The sequence below is a fragment of the Carassius auratus genome, unplaced genomic scaffold (assembly GCF_003368295.1).
Source record: "Carassius auratus strain Wakin unplaced genomic scaffold, ASM336829v1 scaf_tig00214667, whole genome shotgun sequence".
Classification (NCBI taxonomy): Eukaryota; Metazoa; Chordata; class Actinopteri; order Cypriniformes; family Cyprinidae; genus Carassius; species Carassius auratus.
In genome coordinates, this window is record NW_020527758.1 from 1 (window position 1) to 20122 (window position 20122).

The following is a 20122-nucleotide window of genomic DNA, read 5'->3' on the forward strand; positions in this document are numbered from 1 at the left end:
ATGTGACAGGGGTTAGTGCAAGAGATCTAACCTGAGAATGGTTCTCCATCATGTCAGAGGCTGTGGATGAATGGTCACTGTTGTGGTCGGTGGATTGACCACTATTTGAAGGCCTGGGTTCAGACAAATAACTCCCAATCTGATTCAATAAGAACATACACATTAGATCAAGGCAGAAACAAGCAATTACAAAGATATTCAACAGCAAATGGATCTGTAACTCTCGTTACAGTCATCGCTGTAACGTGCGAAAGCATACAAAACACATTCCATCTGATTCCACACCAATCATCCATAATTAAGACAAACACACTATATATATTTCACACTGGAGAAACATCAGGACATCCACACACACACACGGCAAGTTTCACAACACATCAATGTCAGTACAGTGGACAGACTCTCATCACACACTCATGGAATCCTCAAACAACGTCACAGTTTAAAAATGAGGACATCATTATGTTAAAAATAGGTCTATTAATCAATACTAAAATAGATTAGATTTGAATTCTACTGTGGATCTAAATGGATCAATATGCCCATGGCACCTTATCAGAAGATGAAGAGCTGGACTTAAACCAAAAATACCTGTTCAGCTGGCTTGGGACAGTTTATTTTGTCAGGAAAATGTGTACTGTCTTCTGATGGTATGTTCTCCTCATTGTGAGGGACTGCTTGGTTCAACTGTAAAGAGAGAACATGCTCTGAACATTTGAAGGCCATTTTGAACAAAAAAAAAAAGTGTGTATGACTGCACTGTGCAATGCTGTGTCAATACTGCATTATTTTTATTTAATAGACAGTCCAGAGATTGTTTACGTTGTTCTGTCCTGTTCATCAGGTAATAAAACGCAGAATGTCAATTAACACATAACTCCACAATACCAACACAAACTAAATAGAGACCTGATTACCTGAGTACGCCATGGCCAGTCTGAATCTCCATAGTTGTATGTTAATTCTTCTCCTGAAGCTATGGCCTTAACCGAAAACAAACACAGATGTGGTTTACCTTCAACACTAATTTTTTTCACTTTACAGTTAGGAGTCTTGTTATTATCGTTCACTAGTCTCCCAAGTGAACCATCTTCTTTTGAGGCATCAATGCTAAAATGGGAGAGAGAAAAAAAAAAAACATGAAATTTGTTTCCAATAAGTCAAAAATAGTCTGAAAAAATGGTTCCCAAAACCTACCACCATTGCCTTCCATTCCAATCAAACTCAAACAAGAAGGTATTTTCTGTTTCATTGTATCTATTCTGTCTTGTTTGGCTCTCCTCTTGGGAAAGTAACTCTCCACGGTATTCAAGAATGAAGCATCCTTTGTCAATGGACATGCTAGCAAACACACCTCTACCTATGATAAAGACAGAGATGGCACGTCTTGAATATTAAGTGTCTCTGTAGAAATTAAGTTGTTCTTTATTCAATTGACCTAGCCTTTAAAGGGCATGCACACATTAATTACAGGACATGCAAACTTCCATAATCGGTTCAGTTTAAATTTATGTGAAAAGCTGCTCTGATTGAAGAAGCACTGAAATACGGTTACTAACCTTTATGAGAGTTAATGAATCTCTCCTCAAGGCATGGTTTGTCTTTGCCAGACAGAATGTGTGCAGTGGCATCCTCCACAGGACTAAATCGCTTCCGTTTAGACATGACATGCAGTAATACATTTAAATTCTGGAAAGGATAGTTAGAAAGCAAATTATCAAAAACTCAGTCACTAATATTTCAATCTTGATTGCATTACTTTCCAGTCAGCTTTACACTCACTTACCAACTTGATCATGCTTGCTAATTACACACGAAACATGTATTTCTCAAATAAAAAATTGACTAAAGAATACATATTAATCAAAATTTAGTAGGGTTATAAATGTTGAAAAAGGCATGCGGTTGTTCTGTCGACATTTTTGAGAATCGATTTTTCTCAAATTATCTGCAACTAGCGAGCATTAGGCCTGTCGCAATAATCAATAATATATCGACATAACTCACAATATCTACATGACCTCAAAACCGTCTGGTGACGCAATCCTTCGCCCAGTATGTTTATATGATAATGAGTGGCAGCACATCTCGCAGATCGCGCTGTGGTGTTGTGTTCTCCTTCAAACACACAGCGCCCTACAGAAGCTGAAGAACACGCCATCGTGTTTTCATGACAACTAACGTTACAGAACAAATCTAAATGCGCTCGATTTCAAAGCCGCAATCCACTGTTCTTGAGCAAGTTAATACGTCACAGCGCAAAATGGTGCACATAAAAAACCTGTTTTATTATCAGATCAGTCTCGCTGAGGCTCGTTCAGACACACATCTGCCCGCTAACTTAACTCAGCAATAGTGTGCACCTTTTCTCTTCTCTACTTGTAACGTACTTTGCGCTTTTTTATTAGTATTATTATTTTACAATGATTATTTACTCTTTATTTAAGTTTTTTTTTTCATTCAGTGTTTTTTTGACACCACTTATCAAAATAATTAAATAGTTGTTGTCTTTTTAAAGTGTATAACGTTATGCCTAATTTTATTATTATGCTTTTATATTATGATTAAATACTAAGTGGCACAAAATTGTCTTAAAATGACAATAATATTGTTTATGACAGGCCTAACGATTGGCTTCGGTCTAACGCTAATTTAGCTCACCTAAATAACGTTCGTTACTCGTCGTCTTCATACTATAGGCGAGCACCAGATGTAGTCATTTGCTGGTCTGTATATCTAGGTAGCTATCAATCATTTGTTTATTTGGTCAAAGTTTCACAATTTGAAAAGATAAGAGTTTATAAAACAAGCTAGTGAACTTACCTCTCTGACGATCTGTCTCCTCGCGCGAATGACGAACTCAACTCGTCACGGCTCCCGCCAAAAAAATGTTTTCCCGGGTTAAATTACGTCACTCAACTTTTTCACAAATGAAATTATTTTTCCTTATAAAATATATTAAAAACGTTCCCGTCAGTTTTTTCCCCAACCCATACTCCATGTGAGTCTAGAACAGCAAACTTCACTGCAATTTGTATAATTATTCACCAGCATTACAAAATAAAATAAAAAACTCTAAAACTGTGTCGGCAACCATGTGCTTTAATATCAATGTTTTCTCCAATTAATGGACTTTTAATTACCAGAAATGCCTTATAATAATATTAATACATTTAATTAATTCATGACTGTTGATCAAATATGTATTCTACACGTGTGCATGGGCTAGTACTCCTAGCACTATAACTGATCTAATTGAGTAGTTACTATCACTTTATACTTCATGTAGCTTAAAGGCCTATTAAATAATTAGTTCACTTTAAAATGAAGATTAGCCCATTATTTACTCTCCCTCAAGTCATCCTAGGTGTATGTGACTTTCTTCTTCCAGACCAATACATTAAGAGTTATATTAATTAACACCATGATGTTTCTGAGCTTTATAATGGGAGTGAATTGCAATCAACAAGAAAGTCACATACACCTTGGATGACTTGAGGGAGAGTAAATAATGGGCTAATCTTCATTTTAAAGTGAACTACTCCTTCAAGGCCTGTTTGTGGGGCAAGTATGGTGCAGAGGCTTATCGTTAAGTAAGCATGTATAACCTGTAAGCATATCACTGAAGTAAAAAGTTTTTTACTTTTAAAAGTAGATTATTTTAAAAGTATGTGGACATCATCGGAGGGCCAGGTCAGGGCTGAAAAGAAGATCTGTATTATACTCAACTCATCTTCCGTTGATCTTCAGCTACAGTCTAAACATTATGTCTGGCTAATGGAATAAGGTATAATTCACTGTACGATTATTAAATTTCAGATCAATAGGTAGCAGGTTCAAACTTGCTAAGTGAAGACCAGGGAGATAGTGGTATGTTTCAGAAGAACACCCTACAGATTCTAAGTGTCTTGTTTGAAGGAAACCAGCTCTGCTCATCACCTGCAGTATCTCAACAGAGTAAAGTGTGCTGGTAGCAGACTTGTGTTTTGGGCTGTTTTTCAGCAGCAGGGACTGAAGGACTCGTCAGAGTAGTTGAAACACTCAGTGCAGCAAAATATACAGTATTGTTCAAAATAATAGCAGTACAATGTGACTAACCAGAATAATCAAGGTTTTTAGTATATTTTTTATTGCTACGTGGCAAACAAGTTACCAGTAGGTTCAGTAGATTGTCAGAAAACAAACAAGACCCAGCATTCATGATATGCACGCTCTTAAGGCTGTGCAATTGGGCAATTAGTTGAAAGGGGTGTGTTCAAAAAAATAGCAGTGTCTACCTTTGACTGTACAAACTCAAAACTATTTTGTACAAAATTTTTTTTTTCTGGGATTTAGCAATCCTGTGAATCACTAAACTAATATTTAGTTGTATGACCACAGTTTTTTAAAACTGCTTGACATCTGTGTGGCATGGAGTCAACCAACTTGTGGCACCTCTCAGCTGTTATTCCACTCCATGATTCTTTAACAACATTCCACAATTCATTCACATTTCTTGGTTTTGCTTCAGAAACAGCATTTTTGATATCACCCCACAAGTTCTCAATTGGATTAAGGTCTGGAGATTGGGCTGGCCACTCCATAACATTAATTTTGTTGGTTTGGAACCAAGACTTTGCCCGTTTACTAGTGTGTTTTGGGTCATTGTCTTGTTGAAACAACCATTTCAAGGGCATGTCCTCTTCAGCATAGGGCAACATGACCTCTTCAAGTATTTTAACATATGCAAACTGATCCATGATCCCTGGTATGTGATAAATAGGCCCAACACCATAGTAGGAGAAACATGCCCATATCATGATGCTTGCACCTCCATGCTTCACTGTCTTCACTGTGTACTGTGGCTTGAATTCAGAGTTTGGGGGTCGTCTCACAAACTGCCTGTGGCCCTTGGACCCAAAAAGAACAATTTTACTCTCATCAGTCCACAAAATGTTCCTCCATTTCTCTTTAGGCCAGTTGATGTGTTCTTTGGCAAATTGTAACCTCTTCTGCACATGCCTTTTTTTTAACAGAGGGACTTTGCGGGGGATTCTTGAAAATAGATTAGCTTCACACAGACGTCTTCTAACTGTCACAGTACTTACAGGTAACTCCAGACTGTCTTTGATCATCCTGGAGGTGATCATTGGCTGAGCCTTTGCCATTCTGGTTATTCTTCTATCCATTTTGATGGTTGTCTTCCGTTTTCTTCCACGTCTCTCTGGTTTTGCTCTCCATTTTAAGGCATTGGAGATCATTTTAGCTGAACAGCCTATCATTTTTTGCACCTCTTTATAGGTTTTCCCCTCTCTAATCAACTTTTTAATCAAAGTACGCTGTTCTTCTGACAAAGGCTTGAACGACCCATTTTCCTCAGCTTTCAAATGCATGTTCAACAAGTGTTGGCTTCATCCTTAAATAGGGGCCACCTGATTCACACCTGTTTCTTCACAAAATTGATGACCTCAGTGATTGAATGCCACACTGCTATTTTTTTGAACACACCCCTTTCAACTAATTCAACTAATTGCCCAATTGCACAGCCTTAAGAGCGTGCATATCATGAATGCTGGGTCTCATTTGTTTTCTGACAATCTACTGAACCTACTGGTAACTTGTTTGCCACGTAGCAATAAAAAAAATATACGAAAAACCTTGATTATTCTGGTTAGTCACATTGTACTGCTATTATTTTGAACAATACTGTATAGAGATAGCCTTAATGAAAGCCTAGTCCAGAGAATCCAGAAGCTCAGACTTGACAGATCGTTCACTTATAGACAACTCTGTGAATGTGCTTGAGTAGCCAGCCAGAGCCTGGGATTAATCCCAATCAAACATTTCTGGAGAAACCTGAAAATCTGCATCTGCCCTCATCCAACCTGACAGAGCTTGAGAGGTGAAGAATAACAGATAACTGCCAAATGATGATGAGAAAAGCTTGTTGCATTTAATAAAAAAAGACTTGAGGCTGTAAAAGTGTTCCAGCTAAAAACAAACCACAAAATTTCAATTCCAAAAAAGTTGGGATACTGTACAAATTGTGAATAAAAACAGAATGCAATGATGTGAAGTTTCAAATTTCAATATTTTATTCAGAATACAACATATATGACATATAAAATGTTTAAACTGAGAAAATGTATAATTTTAAGGGGAAAAGATTTTAAATTTCATGGCATCAACACGTCTCAAAAAAGTTGGGACAAGGCCATGTTTACACTGTGTGGCATCCCCTCTTCTTTTTATAACAGTCTGCAAACGTCTGGGGACTGAGGAGACAAGTTGCTCAAGTTTAGGAATAGGAATGTGTCCCATTCTTGTCTAATACAGGCTTCTAGTCTTAGGTCTTCTTTGTCGCATCTTCCTCTTTATGATGCACTAAATGTTTTCTATAGGTGAAAGATCTGGACTGCAAGCTGGTCATTTCAGTACCCGGATCCTTCTTCTACGCAGCCATTATGTTGTAATTGATGCAGTATGTGGTCTGGCATTGTCATGTTGGAAAATGCAAGGTCCTTCCTTAAAGAGACGACGTCTGGATGGGAGCATATGTTGTCCCAACTTTTTTGGAATGTGTAGCTCTCATGAATTCCAAAATGAGCCAATATTTGGCATGACATTTCAAAATGTCTCACTTTCATCATTTGATATGTTATCTATATTCTTAAGTTTGAGATTTGTCAATTATTCCATCCTTTTTTACTACAATTTGTACAGTGTCCCAACTTTTTTGGAATCGGTTTTGTATTTAGTCTATTTATGTTTTTATGTACTTAACTATGTTTTTTTAAAAAAAGATTGATATGGAAAAAAGTAATTTAAAGCAGTTTTACATAAGGCAGGAACATAACGTGGAAACATCAAGGGGGTACATTTTGAATACATTTGCAAGCCACTGTGTGTGTGTGTGTGTGTATATATATACTTTCTAACTTTTTGATTCTGCATCCATAATATTAATAATATAGTATTTTTCACATATAAAGAAATTGTTTTTAAAAAATTATAATCGAATAAAAGCCAACTAGGACATTCAGTAAGTTTGTAAGCACTGGGAAACACGTTTTTTTTTTTCGAATACAGACGAGGCAAGACTAGATTTAGATTCAGCACACAATGAATATAGCGCTTAGTTTAGATCAAGGGTTGAGTTTGTGGATCGTGTTTAGGGAAGCTGAACTAATTCACTCGGACTGTACGTCACTCACAGTAATCACCTTCATACAGGCTACTAATGCACACTTCAGAATATCTGACAGCTGCTTTCGATTATATCTGCAAGGTATGTGAAATTAAATGTTGACAGATTTATCTAATAATGTATATGATTTGACTATTAAACAGAGACCGTACACTATTAAACACAAAGGCTGTGAGCTGTGTGATCAGGCGGTCTCCGCACCTTCAAAATAAAAGTCCCGCTATTACGAGGACAAAAAAGATCGCGATTTCTACTATTCGCTTGAAAAGTAGATTGTGGACGTCTTCAAGATCGTTCATGATATAAAATCGCCAGATCGCCCACCCCGATACATAACTGGCTCAGTGGATGTGGTTAGCTATGCATTTAGCCAGCTTGTGTAGAGACTCTTGAGCTAGCAAAAGTCTGCTAACGTGAGCTAGCTTGTAACAACATTCATCCAAATATCAAGTCAGATAATTGTATTTCTTTAGAACTGTTTACTGTGTTACTCTGGTGTTAGTGCTGGCAGACGCACTATATATTTATATTCAACCACTGGCAAGATAGTGAGGTATTTCGATTTCCTAACTGATTTTTTATTAGGTGAAATGTTGATGTCACTTCCGGTGTGTGTAAACGTTTAGCGCAGTACCTCACACGTCCCATAGTTGGCGTATCAGTGAGTGAGCAAAAATGTGATACACACTTACACAGATGATTTCAAAAAATTGTGACAATTTTGGCCTACAGAGATTTTTGCTCCAGCTATATATTTGAGGCTGTAGAACACTGTAGTATGCTCAGAAAAATGAGGACATTGATTTTCGTCCTGACATCTACCCATGTCCTGACTTTGTTGGTGTGTATTCATAATTTTGTCCTGATATGTCACAAATGTAAACGCGCACACACACACACACACACACACACACACACACACACACACACACACACATCAACAGCAAATGTTCTGCACAAAGAGATAGCATCAGTCTATAACCTGCATTCACTATAACCTCAAACAGCAATTACTCAATGAATGTATTGCATTTATGGCAAATTCAATAAACAGTACTGAAAACTGGGAGAAACTAAAAAATAGCACAATTAAAGTGCAAAACAAATAAAAAACTAAAAATAAAAAAACCTGCGGCTCTCACTGCCTTAGCCATACAACATGTTAGAAAAGAAATTACTCAACAAACATTTTCCATTCATGAATGGCCTTCTTGTACGAGGAGGTTGCATCCTGCTCGTGGATGACATCTCCAAGTACTTGTGTTTGTAACACAGACAAGAGTGTGGCAATACACTTGGGATATGTCAGGTGAAATGCATAGTAATAGGCCAGGAGGTAGAGAGGTCCCTCGTAGAGCAAATCTTTCTCAAAAGTTACAACTGGAGTTGTACCTACAACCACAATGCAGTTCTGCTCACCAATCAGCAAGACAGGACTAGAAAGCACACGCCGGTGGATGTAGGTATCAGGATCCTCAGAGGGCTAGAAAACCAAATAAATACAGAATTTAGACTACAAACACAGCAAAAAAAAGCAAAGTAAGTAATGTTTGTGTTTCATATGTTGTTGGGTGGACACGGTTAATGAGGAAAAGGAAACATCTTTTTCAAGTTTGAAGCTCTTCCCGGGTAAAAATGCATCTAATATAAAACATATAAATAAAGCTCAATTACACTTAACAGCATTTACACCCTTCTAAATGACTGGTTATTATGGGTATTTTTTCTACCAAAGGCGGGGTCAAGGTAATTTTTTTATTATTATTATTATTATTTGTTTCATGGCCAGTTTTTTGAGTAGCCCAATTAGGACGTTTTTTTTTTTACCAAGTATTTTATTGACAGTGTAGGCATCTTAGGCACCTGCTAAGTTATCACTACTGAAGTTAAACTTACCGTGAGGACGTGGAAAAGAGCCTCACTGATTGGGACCAGTTTCTTGGGTGCTGCAGAGCCAGATGGGAAGAGCAGTGGCAGGGCAGTAAAAACTGCAATGGCATGTTCAACTAAAAAAACAAGAAAAAAAAAAAAACAAGAGAGGAAATCGATATTGATATGCACTTAGGAATTAGGTTAACACTTTATTATAAAGCATACAAGAATAAAGTACATCAAAATCATTAACAAACTATTCGTTTATAGTTAATTCGTAGTTAATATACATATATTAATATACAAATAGTGAGTACACTGTCACAACAATTAGTTATTATTGTTTAATTAGCTCGTAGTAAAGGAATTGTTAATTAACTAGGAATAAATAGATTAATTCAGTTCAACTCACATTCATTTATATAGCGCTTTTCACAATACATAGTTTTAAAACAGATTTACAGAGAATGCATGTCAACATTACAATTTAGAATGATCTGTTATCAAATGGCTGTCCACTTTACAACATTAAAGTTGAATCACTGAACTCACTTGAGCTGTTTTAAATATGTCTTTAGTACCTTTATGGATCTCAAGAGGTTATAAAAAGTATAAAAAGTTTAACCCCTGTAGTCACATGAACTGTTTCTGAATCTTGAGAGGTGCAGTGTCATTACAGCTGGCAATAGAGGCCTCTCTGAGCCATCATATTTCATCAAAAATATCTTAAATTTGTGTTCTGAAGATGAAGGTCTTATGGGTGTACAACAACATGAGGGGGAGTGATAGATTACACCTTTTTTTGTTTTTGGGTGAACTAACCCTTTAAGTTGTAAACAAATCATAATAAATATTAACTAAGTTATTACTTATGAGCTAATTAAACAACAATAACTGTTAATTCCACTGAAAATGAATGAAGACTAATTGCATATAGCCTATTAATGTATTACCAATGTAGATACTACAATATAATAACTATGAATTAAATATAAACCAGTAAGTACTATAATGGTAAGTACTTTATTACTGTATACTTATAAATTATTACTGAAATCAGGTAGGTCAATCAATGAAATACATCTTTACCTCCATTTAATGTCCTTGGAGGCTTCATGACTTTCTTCATGACGCCATAAAACTGAACCTTGGAGTAGAAGTTCTCCCACCTGCCTTTCACCTCAGAAGTGTATTGGCTATTGTTTGGCTCAATGACTCTCCGCAGTTCATCCATTACCTGAGAGAAATATTGAAAGTTATAAAAATCATTAATCTGTATGTCTGCAGTTAGGCAGATGATATGGGACATTTGTCACTGAGTCTAAAGTATGTTTCAATGTGTATACCCACATGGTCCAGTTCTTTGAAGCACGGGTATGCCTGTAAAATTTTTGTGGGTCGGTCTTGCTCCTTCAAAGCATTTGAGTCAATGAAATTTCTTCTGGACTGGAACTCCAGGTCTAATAGATGAGTTACAGCAGCTTTGTTTGGCTTCTTTGCTTTGTACATTTCTTGTAGAGTCCTGTAATGTCGTGCCTGTGTTTTCTGGCTGTCAAGGCTGTTGTCTGGACCGTCGGCTATAATTCAGGCATTCAATATAATTAGAACAAGAATGTATGCCATGCCACATAAAAATAAATAAGGCAGAATTAGGATTACATATATTACCAAATATTATGTTATTACTTACTGCAAATACTATACTTGTGAATTTTCTTGTAAATGGTAATGTACATACATGCTTCATCAATGCTGTCATTTTCTTGCTGTGGGGTGCTTGATCTTGAAGGTGGTGACAGATGAACTGTTGATGCACTGGAATCAGCATCATAGTCACTTGCCACTGCAGCAGATGGTACTTCATTCAGACGTACTCTCTTGGATGGAGGGTGTTTGGCCTTCACAGGACTTCGGATATTTGAAAGTCGCTTCAAGAGCTTTTTGGCAACAGTGTCCTGTAAAAAAGAAGGAAGCATCAATGAATAGTTTTGAAACAATGTTAGCAGGAAAACATGTTTTTACTATAAATATTCAAGCAAATGAAGTCTCTCACCCACTCATGACTTGATCCAGTTGACTTATCTTTTATCATAGGGTAGTATTCCACTAACCGCTTTGCCATGGCAATAACTTCATGTTTAGTGGGATATTTGTAGTCATCTGAAGAGGCTCTTGCAATAGATATCATATTTGTCATGGTATTTCGGATGAGTCGGCAGAAGAGCTCCTTTGATAAGGTGACTTCACCCTCTTTTCCAAGACGTTGCTGCTCGAAGTATGCACGTCTCACATGTTGTAGTTCACTATCAGTGAAGAGAACGTATTCTGGGCTGGGTAACTTCAAAAACTTTGAAGTGCTGGGGTCATCTCTTTTTGGACTTCCATTATGTTCATCATCAGCTGATGAACCTTGGGGTTCAACAGGAATGGTGTGCTCCTAAAATACAAAATGTATACATTAATCAAATAAGAAAAGTAACTTATTTTATTCCAGAGGGTCACACTTGAATGTATAAGTGTTCATCTTTAACCACACCAATTTACATATAAATCCTCTGTGCTGAAAATGTAATTACCGATAACCGGTAAAAAACATCCAAAACACAAATATTTTAACCTTAACTGTCACTATCCCACTGATGGGACACTTGACACTCTTCTTATATATTGCCTTTTTTCATATCACATATTTTATTAATCAACACCACAATTAGGTCCGACCTATGAAAACCTTTTTAAATCGATGTGGTGTTACCATGGAAATGGTACTTTCATTTCTTTTAGTGAGCTCCTACCCTAGCAGGTGATGTCATGTTACAAATTACAATATTTAGTTTAGCTACTTTATAGTCAAATCTTGAAAAAACAAATAATGTTGGAAAAGTCTGAGTCTCACGGTTCAATATTTGCCAACTGTTTTGATATTTGGACAGACATTTATAAATTTGTAATAGTCATATAAAAATAATAGTAAAATGTATCAATAGTTAAAAAAAAAAAAAAAAAAAAATTAACAATGTCTGTGACATCCAGGGGCTTTTTTTTTACATCAACTTCAACTGCAACTTGGATAGACATATTGCTTTCATTTGATAGCAATTTTAGAGTAAAATATATTTGATAAAATATGCATTTAATATAAAATAAATGCTTAGTACAGTACATTTGATTTACAGTAAATTTAAACTTTTATAAGTTTTTCATACTTTTCATACTTTTAAACATTTAGGTTTGGATTGGATTCATGTCTAATCTCAAAAATGGCGTGACAGTTAAGGGTTTAAGTAAAAATACCTGTTCTTCCTTATGAACAATAAGCCAAATGGCTTTGCGTCGCAGGAAGTGCTCAGGACCAGGAAAGAGATCTCGTATATCATCCCGTGTGAGAGTTGGTAAAATGTCTTCCCCAATGTTAGCAGCTTAGAACACATGTAAATATGTTAGTTAGCATAGCTCAGGTGCATTATACATTGTATACATAACTTTTTCAGATATTGTGAAAATGCATTCACTTGATTATAGCTATTTAATAAGAGAAATATAGACATTTTTGTTTTATAACATGGTCCTAACATGGCAGAAATATTAAATCTATGAAATGGCTTAATGAAGTGAAATAAACAGGCAATAATGATAAAATATTCTTAACACTTGACAAAAAGGTTATTTTTGTCAGCATCAGTAAATGCATTAGGTATTATGAAAAAGCAATAAACAGTTTTAGAGCATTTAAAACTATTGGTATATGGTTGTACAAATGTTCATTGTATGTTCATTATGAAATAACTAATGTTGTGGTATGCACATTTAAAATATATATATATATATATATATATTTGTCCATGTAACACAAGGATCAATAAGTGCTGCAAAACAAATGTTGTAAAACAGCTGACTATTGTCACTGAATACAAATTTATTATAAAGTGTTAACGATAAAACAACAGAAGTGATAGTTTAATTGAATTTGCCTCAGGGTGACGTCACAAAACAAATCGAGGTCATATTTGGATATAAGCCGCTTTTAATAAATTAAGTATTATTTAACTTGTACTAACTAGTACAACTAAAAAGATGGAAAGCAAAACGGGACAGGCTGAAATTTCAGACAAAAGATGTAACGTTACGTTAAGTTACTGAACATCTCAAGAAAAAGACTGAATGATCAGCTTTATTCAGTTACAGGAGGGCTGTTTCTGGTAGGAATAATTTTAGATTACAATTCAACTTCAAATACACAGAATGGCCAATAGAATTAACTGATTTTCAAAAAAAAAAGTATAAATTACTAACCTTTTAGAGTACAAATCGCAACTTCATCGAGTCCGTCCATCGTGAGAAACTGGCGGGAGGAAGTGCATTCGTTTCCTTGCTGCACTTTTGCGCGCTGATTGCGCATGCGTATTTCAAAACGTTAACACGTCACAGGATCGACGCACTGTTGCGCATGCACGCTCGCGCGTTTTTCTTATTTCCTGTGTTGTACGTTTTTAATTTGGCACGTTAAGAACGTTACAGTAGTTATTAAGGCTTTAACGTAGTTAATTGGTTACCGTTGAAAGATACATTTGACATTAGTTTTAAACTCAACATCTCTTCTGTTTTATTTGAGGTCGCTACAAAAGCTTGCTTTGATTTTACCGGAGAAAATGATTTGGCGCTGCATAATTTGTTATGTGTTTGTGGCTCTTACTCTCAAATCTTTATTGAGTCACATAAATTCTGCACATAGTCTTAGTCCAGATTTCCGTCTGGTTTGTGGAATAGATGGGTGCACTAAAGAGTACCGAGTCTACAACTCTTTTTGGTATCACATCAGACGAACACACTCACAATATCTAGACGGCGTGAGTAGCAGCAGATCACATCGGAGAGAGAGATCAGCACAACACGAGGCATCCGGTGAACCTAGAAAAACGGACAGCAACAACTTGTGGACATATAGTGAACGAACGCTGGAGGCTCAGGATACTTGGAAGTCAAGTGACAGTCCGGATAATGAAAAGACACTGGAAAATAGTGTGGATTTGCAAACCTCTCTTCTTGTTCCTGTGGAACATTTTGGTGATTTTGATGCTTTTGACACTGGTGAATCAGTTTTCTCTGGCTTAAGCAGTAACACCGTTTTGCGGTCTCATCCGAACCTGGAAGCACAGGATGTCCTACTAAATGAAACTTCAGATTCGAATCCCACTCTACCTATTCCAAACAGGCCTTCTGATGACTCAAGTTCCTCATGCCTCCACCAAGAAACCATGGTAAATTAATAACTTAGTTCATGTTGATTATGTCATAGCATAGTCTATTATTTACCCTAATTATTATACATTCAAGTATATAATATTTTTACTATTTTCTTCATGTTTAGAATGACGAATTATCAAGTGATGATGTGCTATCCAGACATGCCACTGCTATTGTGATGACTGCTAGAGAGAAACATCATCTCTCACAGGTTAGTATCAGTAAAATGAAGTTGCGTTGCAATACATAACACAAACGGTCTCATTCGTTAACATTAGCTAATGTATCACGAACTGACAATACAGGTTTTAGTTACAGTATTTATTCATCTTTGTTAATGTCCGTTAATATTAATACAGCTATTCATTGTTTGTTCATAGTGCATTAACTAAAGTTTAAAAACTACAGAATTTGATTTTAATTATGTATTAGTAAATGTTGAAATTAAGATTAATAAATGCTGTATAATTGTTGTTAATTCTTAATTTATGTTATCTGTAGTAGTTAACTAATGTGGTAAAACTTTAGTATAGGAAACATATTTACTATTAACTATGACTTTTCTTTGAAACAAAAAAAATCCTAATTTACTGCTTATTAATAATTAATATGTTTGTTTTTAACGTTAGGTATTGGGTAGGATGAGGAATATAGAATAAGGTCATGCAGAATAAGGCATTAATATGTGCTTAATAATAATAATAATTAATTAATTATTAATAATAATAAAATAAAGTGTTACCTCTAATGTAAACTAATAAAACCTTATTGTGAAGTGTTTTTTGTTGTAATCTGAAATCTAAAAGAACAGCATTTATTTAAAATAGAAATAATTTGTGACAATGTACACTACCATTCAAAGTTTGAAGTCATTTAGTTTACTTTTTTTTAACAATTGATACTTTTAATTAGCAAGGTTGTGTTAAATTAATTTAAAAAAGGAACAGTAAAGACATTGTTGGAATATATTTATATTTTGAATACATTCTGTTCTTTACTATTTTTATTCATCAATGAATCCTGGAAATTTTTTAAAAATTTTATATTATCACAAGATATTAGCATTGCAACTGTTTCCAACACCGATAATAACAGAGTATAAAATCAGCATATTTTCATGATTTCTGAAGATCATGTGACACTGAAGACTGGAGGAATGATGCTGAAAATACAGCTGTGTATCACAGAAATAAATTACACTTTAACACAGATTCACACAGAAAACAGATGTTTTAAATTGTAATATTTCAAAATATATATTTTTTTCTGTATTTTTGATAAATAAATGCAGGCTTTGCGCATATGAGATGTCTATCAAAACCATTAAAAATGATAATATTTCCAAATTTTACCTCACAACCTCAAAAGTACACCTCTAAAATTAGTATCTGTCACTATAAATCTTGGCAAAAACTTTGTTCCTGAGTCACGTTAATGATCTATCAATGTTCTCATTCAGTGATGTTTGTAACGCTGTAACATATATTTCCCTGCTAATTAATGTTTTGTTTTTATTTTTTTCAGAGTGGTGTGAATGATGTTGTGGCTGAGGTTCAGGCGTATCAAGCTCAGTTACTGAACAGCTTGAGGAGTCAGCTACAAACAGTATTCAACAGACATGCAGGAAGTGAACTTCAGCGAGAAGCTTTGGGACTCTTTGACTCCTTTAAAGATCCATTTGCTGCAGTTTCAACATCATATAGACAGGACAGTGTCATAAAAGAAAAATTCAATTTTGTGGAAGCAGAAGAGGTTTCAGTCGGATTAGCAGTATGTCGTCAGAAAAGAAAAAAACAAAGAGACCTCGCAATAAAAAACAAATGGTTCCATTATATACCCCTGATAAAGAGTTTAGAACAATTAATGTCTCATCCAAAAATCTTTGCCATGATAAATGGTGGATCTCAGAAATGCAGCAGTGGATATTTTTATGACATCATAGATGGTGAACTAATGCTTTCACACCCTTTATTTTCTTCTAGACCCTCTGCTTTACAGATAATTCTTTATTCAGATGAAATCGAAATTTGCAATCCACTTGGGTCTCAAGCTTCAAAGAATAAGTTGCTCATGTTTTACTACACTTTGGGAAACATTAATCCAAAGTACAGGTCAAAATTAGCTTCAATCCGCCTTCTTGCTATTGCAAAGCAAAGTGAACTCTCAGAATGTGGAGTTGATGCCATATTGGCAAGATTGCATGAGGACTTGGTAAAGCTATATAATGGCGTGAAGATTCATCTTCCATGTGGTGAACATGAGATATATGGAGCAGTGGTTTCCGTATGTGGAGATACTTTAGCTCAACATGAGTTATGTGGATTTAAAGAGGGTGTGGGCTTTGCATACAGTAAATGCCGACATTGTGAATGTTCTTTTGAAGACATGCAAATGTTTTTTAATGATGAAAACTTTGAGCAAAGAACACTGGAAAGACATATTCGACAGTGTAGTGACATTGAGAAAGCCAGTACTGAATATCTCAGGAACAGCCTTAAAACTACATATGGAATAAACCGAAGGAGCAAAGTAATGGATTTCCCTGCCTTTAATTTAATCCATCAAACTCCTCAAGATATAATGCATGTAATTCTTGAGGGTATTGCTCCTTTGGAAATTAAGTGTATCCTGAAACAATTGGTTCTTTTGGGACAACTGGACCTTGATGCTTTCAATGCTGATATAATTGGATTCCCATACTCTCCACAAGATACTAGAGATAGGCCTAGCCCTATTGCGTTCAGTACATTAGCTTCCAATGACAACAAACTGAAGCAGTCATCGGGTCAAATGCTTGTTTTACTCAAAATAGTGCCCTTTCTATTGGATGTGATTAAAGGTACTGCATATTTTTCCTTCATTCTTGAGCTTCTGGAGATTGTTCAAATTTTGTTTTCACCTGTTATTAGCCTTGAGACTACTGATAAGTTGAAAGTACTTATTGAACAGCATCTTAAACATTTTAAGGATCTTTTCTCAGAAAACAACATTACACCTAAACAGCATTACTTGATTCATGTTCCATCCCAGATTAAAATGTTGGGACCAATGCTCCGTCATATGTGCATGAGGTTCGAATCCAAACATTGCTTTTTTAAAAAATGGGTTTCAAAAGTAAATTTCAAAAATGTCTGTAAGTCCTTAATTAAGCACAACCAAATGTTTGAATGTTGTCAGAATGTAAACCGTTCCAACCACCCGATTTTTGGCAGTGAATGTGTATTGGGACCAGTATCAGAAGTAAAAAACATGGCGTATTTGAAAGGAAAAGTAAGGGACTACTTTGGAGTTGATCAGATAGACCATGCAGTGTCTGTTAAGTGGATTACTTTAAATGGAAACAAATACATTAGTGAAAAAACATTAGTAGTGTGTATGGCAAATGGTAGTAGTCTACCGGAATTTGGACTTGTGAGGAACATATTTGTCATAAATTCATCTTTGTATTGTTTTGAATGTCAGATGTACAGTACAGTCTGTTTTGACAGAGACTACATGTCTTATAAAATTGAGGTTCCCAACCTGGCAGAGGCAACTGAACTAGTAAATGCAGACAACCTTGTTGACTTCACACCGTATTACATTTTAAGTCACAGGGACATTACATACGTCCCTGTGAAATATTACCTCGGAGATGTGATTGAATTACATAAAGCCTCAAGTGTGTGAGAATTTATAGGTGTGTTCTAGATTGAATACGTTTTTAATTATTCTGGATGTATAACAATTTCAAACAAAATAATTATTTAATTTGCCATTGGGATATTTTGGAATAATCTGCGTTCAATACAAGTTGAGTTCATCGACATTGTTTTGATAGCCCCAGGATTAAATGAATCTGTGTTACTTTGTAAATGTGATTGTTCTACATACAATGAAATACAGTAAATCAGATTTAAACTACTTTTTGACCAAGTGTTTTTGTTCACACAAGCAATTTGTATTAATTTAATTTTCAAATACATGAACAGACACAAACAGAAAAATATATTTATAGATTTGAACTTTTTTAATTTTCTTGAAAATAGAATTTTTAGGAGTGGTATTATTCTTAAAATTAGCACAACAATCTAATTGAACATCCACCAAAACTCGCACTTTATAGCTGTCACTTGTTTCTGGTAAAATCTACCTCAAAATGAGTTAAAATTTACTTATCAAGACAGAATAAGACTACTTTTCTTAAATTAAGATTAATGAACTAGTACGCAATGTATTTTATAAGAATTTTGGTCTTTTATGGCAAAAAACAAGATGTATTTTCTAGAAATAAGATTTTTTTTACTTTCTTAGATTTCTGTTTTTGCAGTGAATACAAAAAGATTAGAAAGGTAGTTAGATTTTTTAAAGAATAGAATTAGAATAGTGAGTGTTAAAGTTAGAGAGTCAAATAAAGATGGAAGAGATGTGTTTTAAGAAGATTCTTGAAGATGGCTAAGGACTCAGCTGCTTGGATTGAGTTGGGGAGGTCATTCCACCAGGAGGGAACATTTAATTTAAAAGTCTGTAAAAGTGACTGTGCTTCTTTGGGATGGCACAATCAAGTTACGTTCACTTGCAGAACGCAAGCTTCTAGAGGCACACAAGTCTGAAGTAACAAATTTAGGTAAATGGGTGCAGAGCCAGTGGTAGTTTTGTAGGCAAACATCAATGCCTTGAATTTTATGCGAGCAGCTATTGCAAGCCAGAGCAAATTGATAAACAGAGGTTTGACGTGTATTCTTTTTGGCTCATTAAAAATTAATCTTGCTGCTGCATACTGAATTAATTGTAAAGGTTTGATAGAATTGGCTGGAAGACCTGCCAAGAGAGCATTTCAATAGTCCAGCCTGGACAGAACAAGAGCTTGAACAAGGAGTTGTGCAGCATGATCTTCTTGATGTTGAATAAAGCAAATCTGCAGGATCAGACAGTTTTAGCAATGTGGTCTAAGAAAGTCAGCTGATCATCAATCATAACTCCAAGGCTTCTAGTGGTTTTTGATGGAGTTATGGTTGATGTGCCTAACTTGATGGTGAAATTGTGATGAAACGATGGGTTTGCCGGAATCACAAGCAGTTCTGTCTTGGCAAGGTTGAGTTGAAGGTGATGGTCCATCATCCAGCAAGAAATGTCTGTTAGATAAGCTGAGATACGAGTAGGTACTGTATCATTAGGATGGTATGAGAGGAAGAGTTGAGTGTCATCAGTATAGCAGTGGTATGAAAAGCCATGTTTCTGAATGACAGAACCTAATGATGCCATGTAGACAGAGAAGAGAAGAGGTCCAAGAACTGAGCCCTGAGGCACCCCAGTAGTTAGATGTTGAGACTTGGACACCTCACCTCTCCAAGATACTTTGAAGGACCGATCTGATAGGTAAGACTCAAACCATTGAAGTGTGGTTCCTGAGATGCCATTTGCCAGTAGGGTTGATAGGAGGATCTGGTGGTTAACCGTGTCAAAAGCAGCAGACAGATCAAGCAGGATAAGTACTGAAGATTTGGATTCTACTCTTGCCAGTCTTAGGGCTTCAACAACTGAGAGCAAGGTCGTCTCAGTTGAATGTCAACTTCTGAAGCCAGACTGGTGGCTGTCAAGGAGATTATAGAACTAAATTATATGAAATTATGTGTATATGAATTATATAACAACAACTACATAACAGTAATAACAGATTTAGGTTAAATAAAGATGTCGGTCTTTTTTTTTCTTTTTAGGAAACAAATAAAAGAAAAAACTAATTCTGTTTCTAATATTCTGTATGTTGCTCAAAAACAATTTTTTTTTTTTTTTTAACCCAGTCATTTATAAATAACACATTTCAGAGCTGTAACA

The 20122-nt window shown here is 35.4% G+C and overlaps 3 protein-coding genes across 4 annotated transcripts; 1 reads left to right on the forward strand and 2 right to left on the reverse strand.

The window, feature by feature from the left end:
• Positions 1-7: 7 nt before the first annotated feature.
• On the reverse strand, positions 8-4134 carry LOC113092602 (histone-lysine N-methyltransferase set-1-like; the record flags this gene model as incomplete). Its single annotated transcript, XM_026258267.1, has 6 exons — positions 1790-4134; positions 1563-1692; positions 1201-1363; positions 921-1113; positions 595-690; positions 8-139 (listed from the first exon to the last, which is right to left on the reverse strand). Coding segments are annotated over exons 1-6 (726 nt in total), but the record flags the coding sequence as incomplete, so codon positions are not given.
• Positions 4135-6528: 2394 nt separating this feature from the next.
• LOC113092607 (uncharacterized) lies at positions 6529-13469 on the reverse strand. 2 transcript variants are annotated; one of them, XM_026258272.1, is made up of 8 exons: positions 13355-13469; positions 12356-12480; positions 11115-11498; positions 10800-11016; positions 10412-10638; positions 10151-10298; positions 9086-9195; positions 6529-8672 (listed from the first exon to the last, which is right to left on the reverse strand). In XM_026258272.1, the coding sequence occupies exons 1-8, from the start codon at positions 13458-13460 to the stop codon at positions 8364-8366; spliced, it is 1626 nt and encodes a 541-aa protein (XP_026114057.1). In that variant the 5' UTR covers positions 13461-13469; the 3' UTR covers positions 6529-8363. The 2 variants fall into 2 exon arrangements, with proteins under 2 accessions (XP_026114057.1, XP_026114056.1); XM_026258271.1 differs by having other exon boundaries at positions 10752-11016.
• Positions 13470-13685: 216 nt separating this feature from the next.
• On the forward strand, positions 13686-18644 carry LOC113092606 (uncharacterized). The gene is made up of 3 exons (XM_026258270.1): positions 13686-14319; positions 14430-14516; positions 15830-18644. Exons 1-3 carry the CDS (start codon positions 13711-13713, stop codon positions 17972-17974), a joined length of 2841 nt encoding a protein of 946 aa, XP_026114055.1. The 5' UTR covers positions 13686-13710; the 3' UTR covers positions 17975-18644.
• The last annotated feature ends 1478 nt before the right edge of the window (positions 18645-20122 follow it).

Excerpts from the sequence above, each read along its gene's own strand:
- LOC113092606 (XM_026258270.1), top strand. The coding sequence starts at position 13,711 with ATGATTTGGCGCTGCATAATTTGTTATGTGTTTGTGGCTCTTACTCTC. Across the intron at positions 14,320-14,429 it reads GCCTCCACCAAGAAACCATG|AATGACGAATTATCAAGTGA; the intron begins GTAAATTAATAA and ends CTTCATGTTTAG. Across the intron at positions 14,517-15,829 it reads AGAAACATCATCTCTCACAG|AGTGGTGTGAATGATGTTGT; the intron begins GTTAGTATCAGT and ends TATTTTTTTCAG.
- LOC113092607 (XM_026258271.1), bottom strand. The coding sequence starts at position 13,460 with ATGCGCAATCAGCGCGCAAAAGTGCAGCAAGGAAACGAATGCACTTCC. Across the intron at positions 11,017-11,114 it reads CTGGATCAAGTCATGAGTGG|GACACTGTTGCCAAAAAGCT; the intron begins GTGAGAGACTTC and ends TCTTTTTTACAG. Across the intron at positions 10,299-10,411 it reads GCTTCAAAGAACTGGACCAT|GTAATGGATGAACTGCGGAG; the intron begins GTGGGTATACAC and ends TATTTCTCTCAG.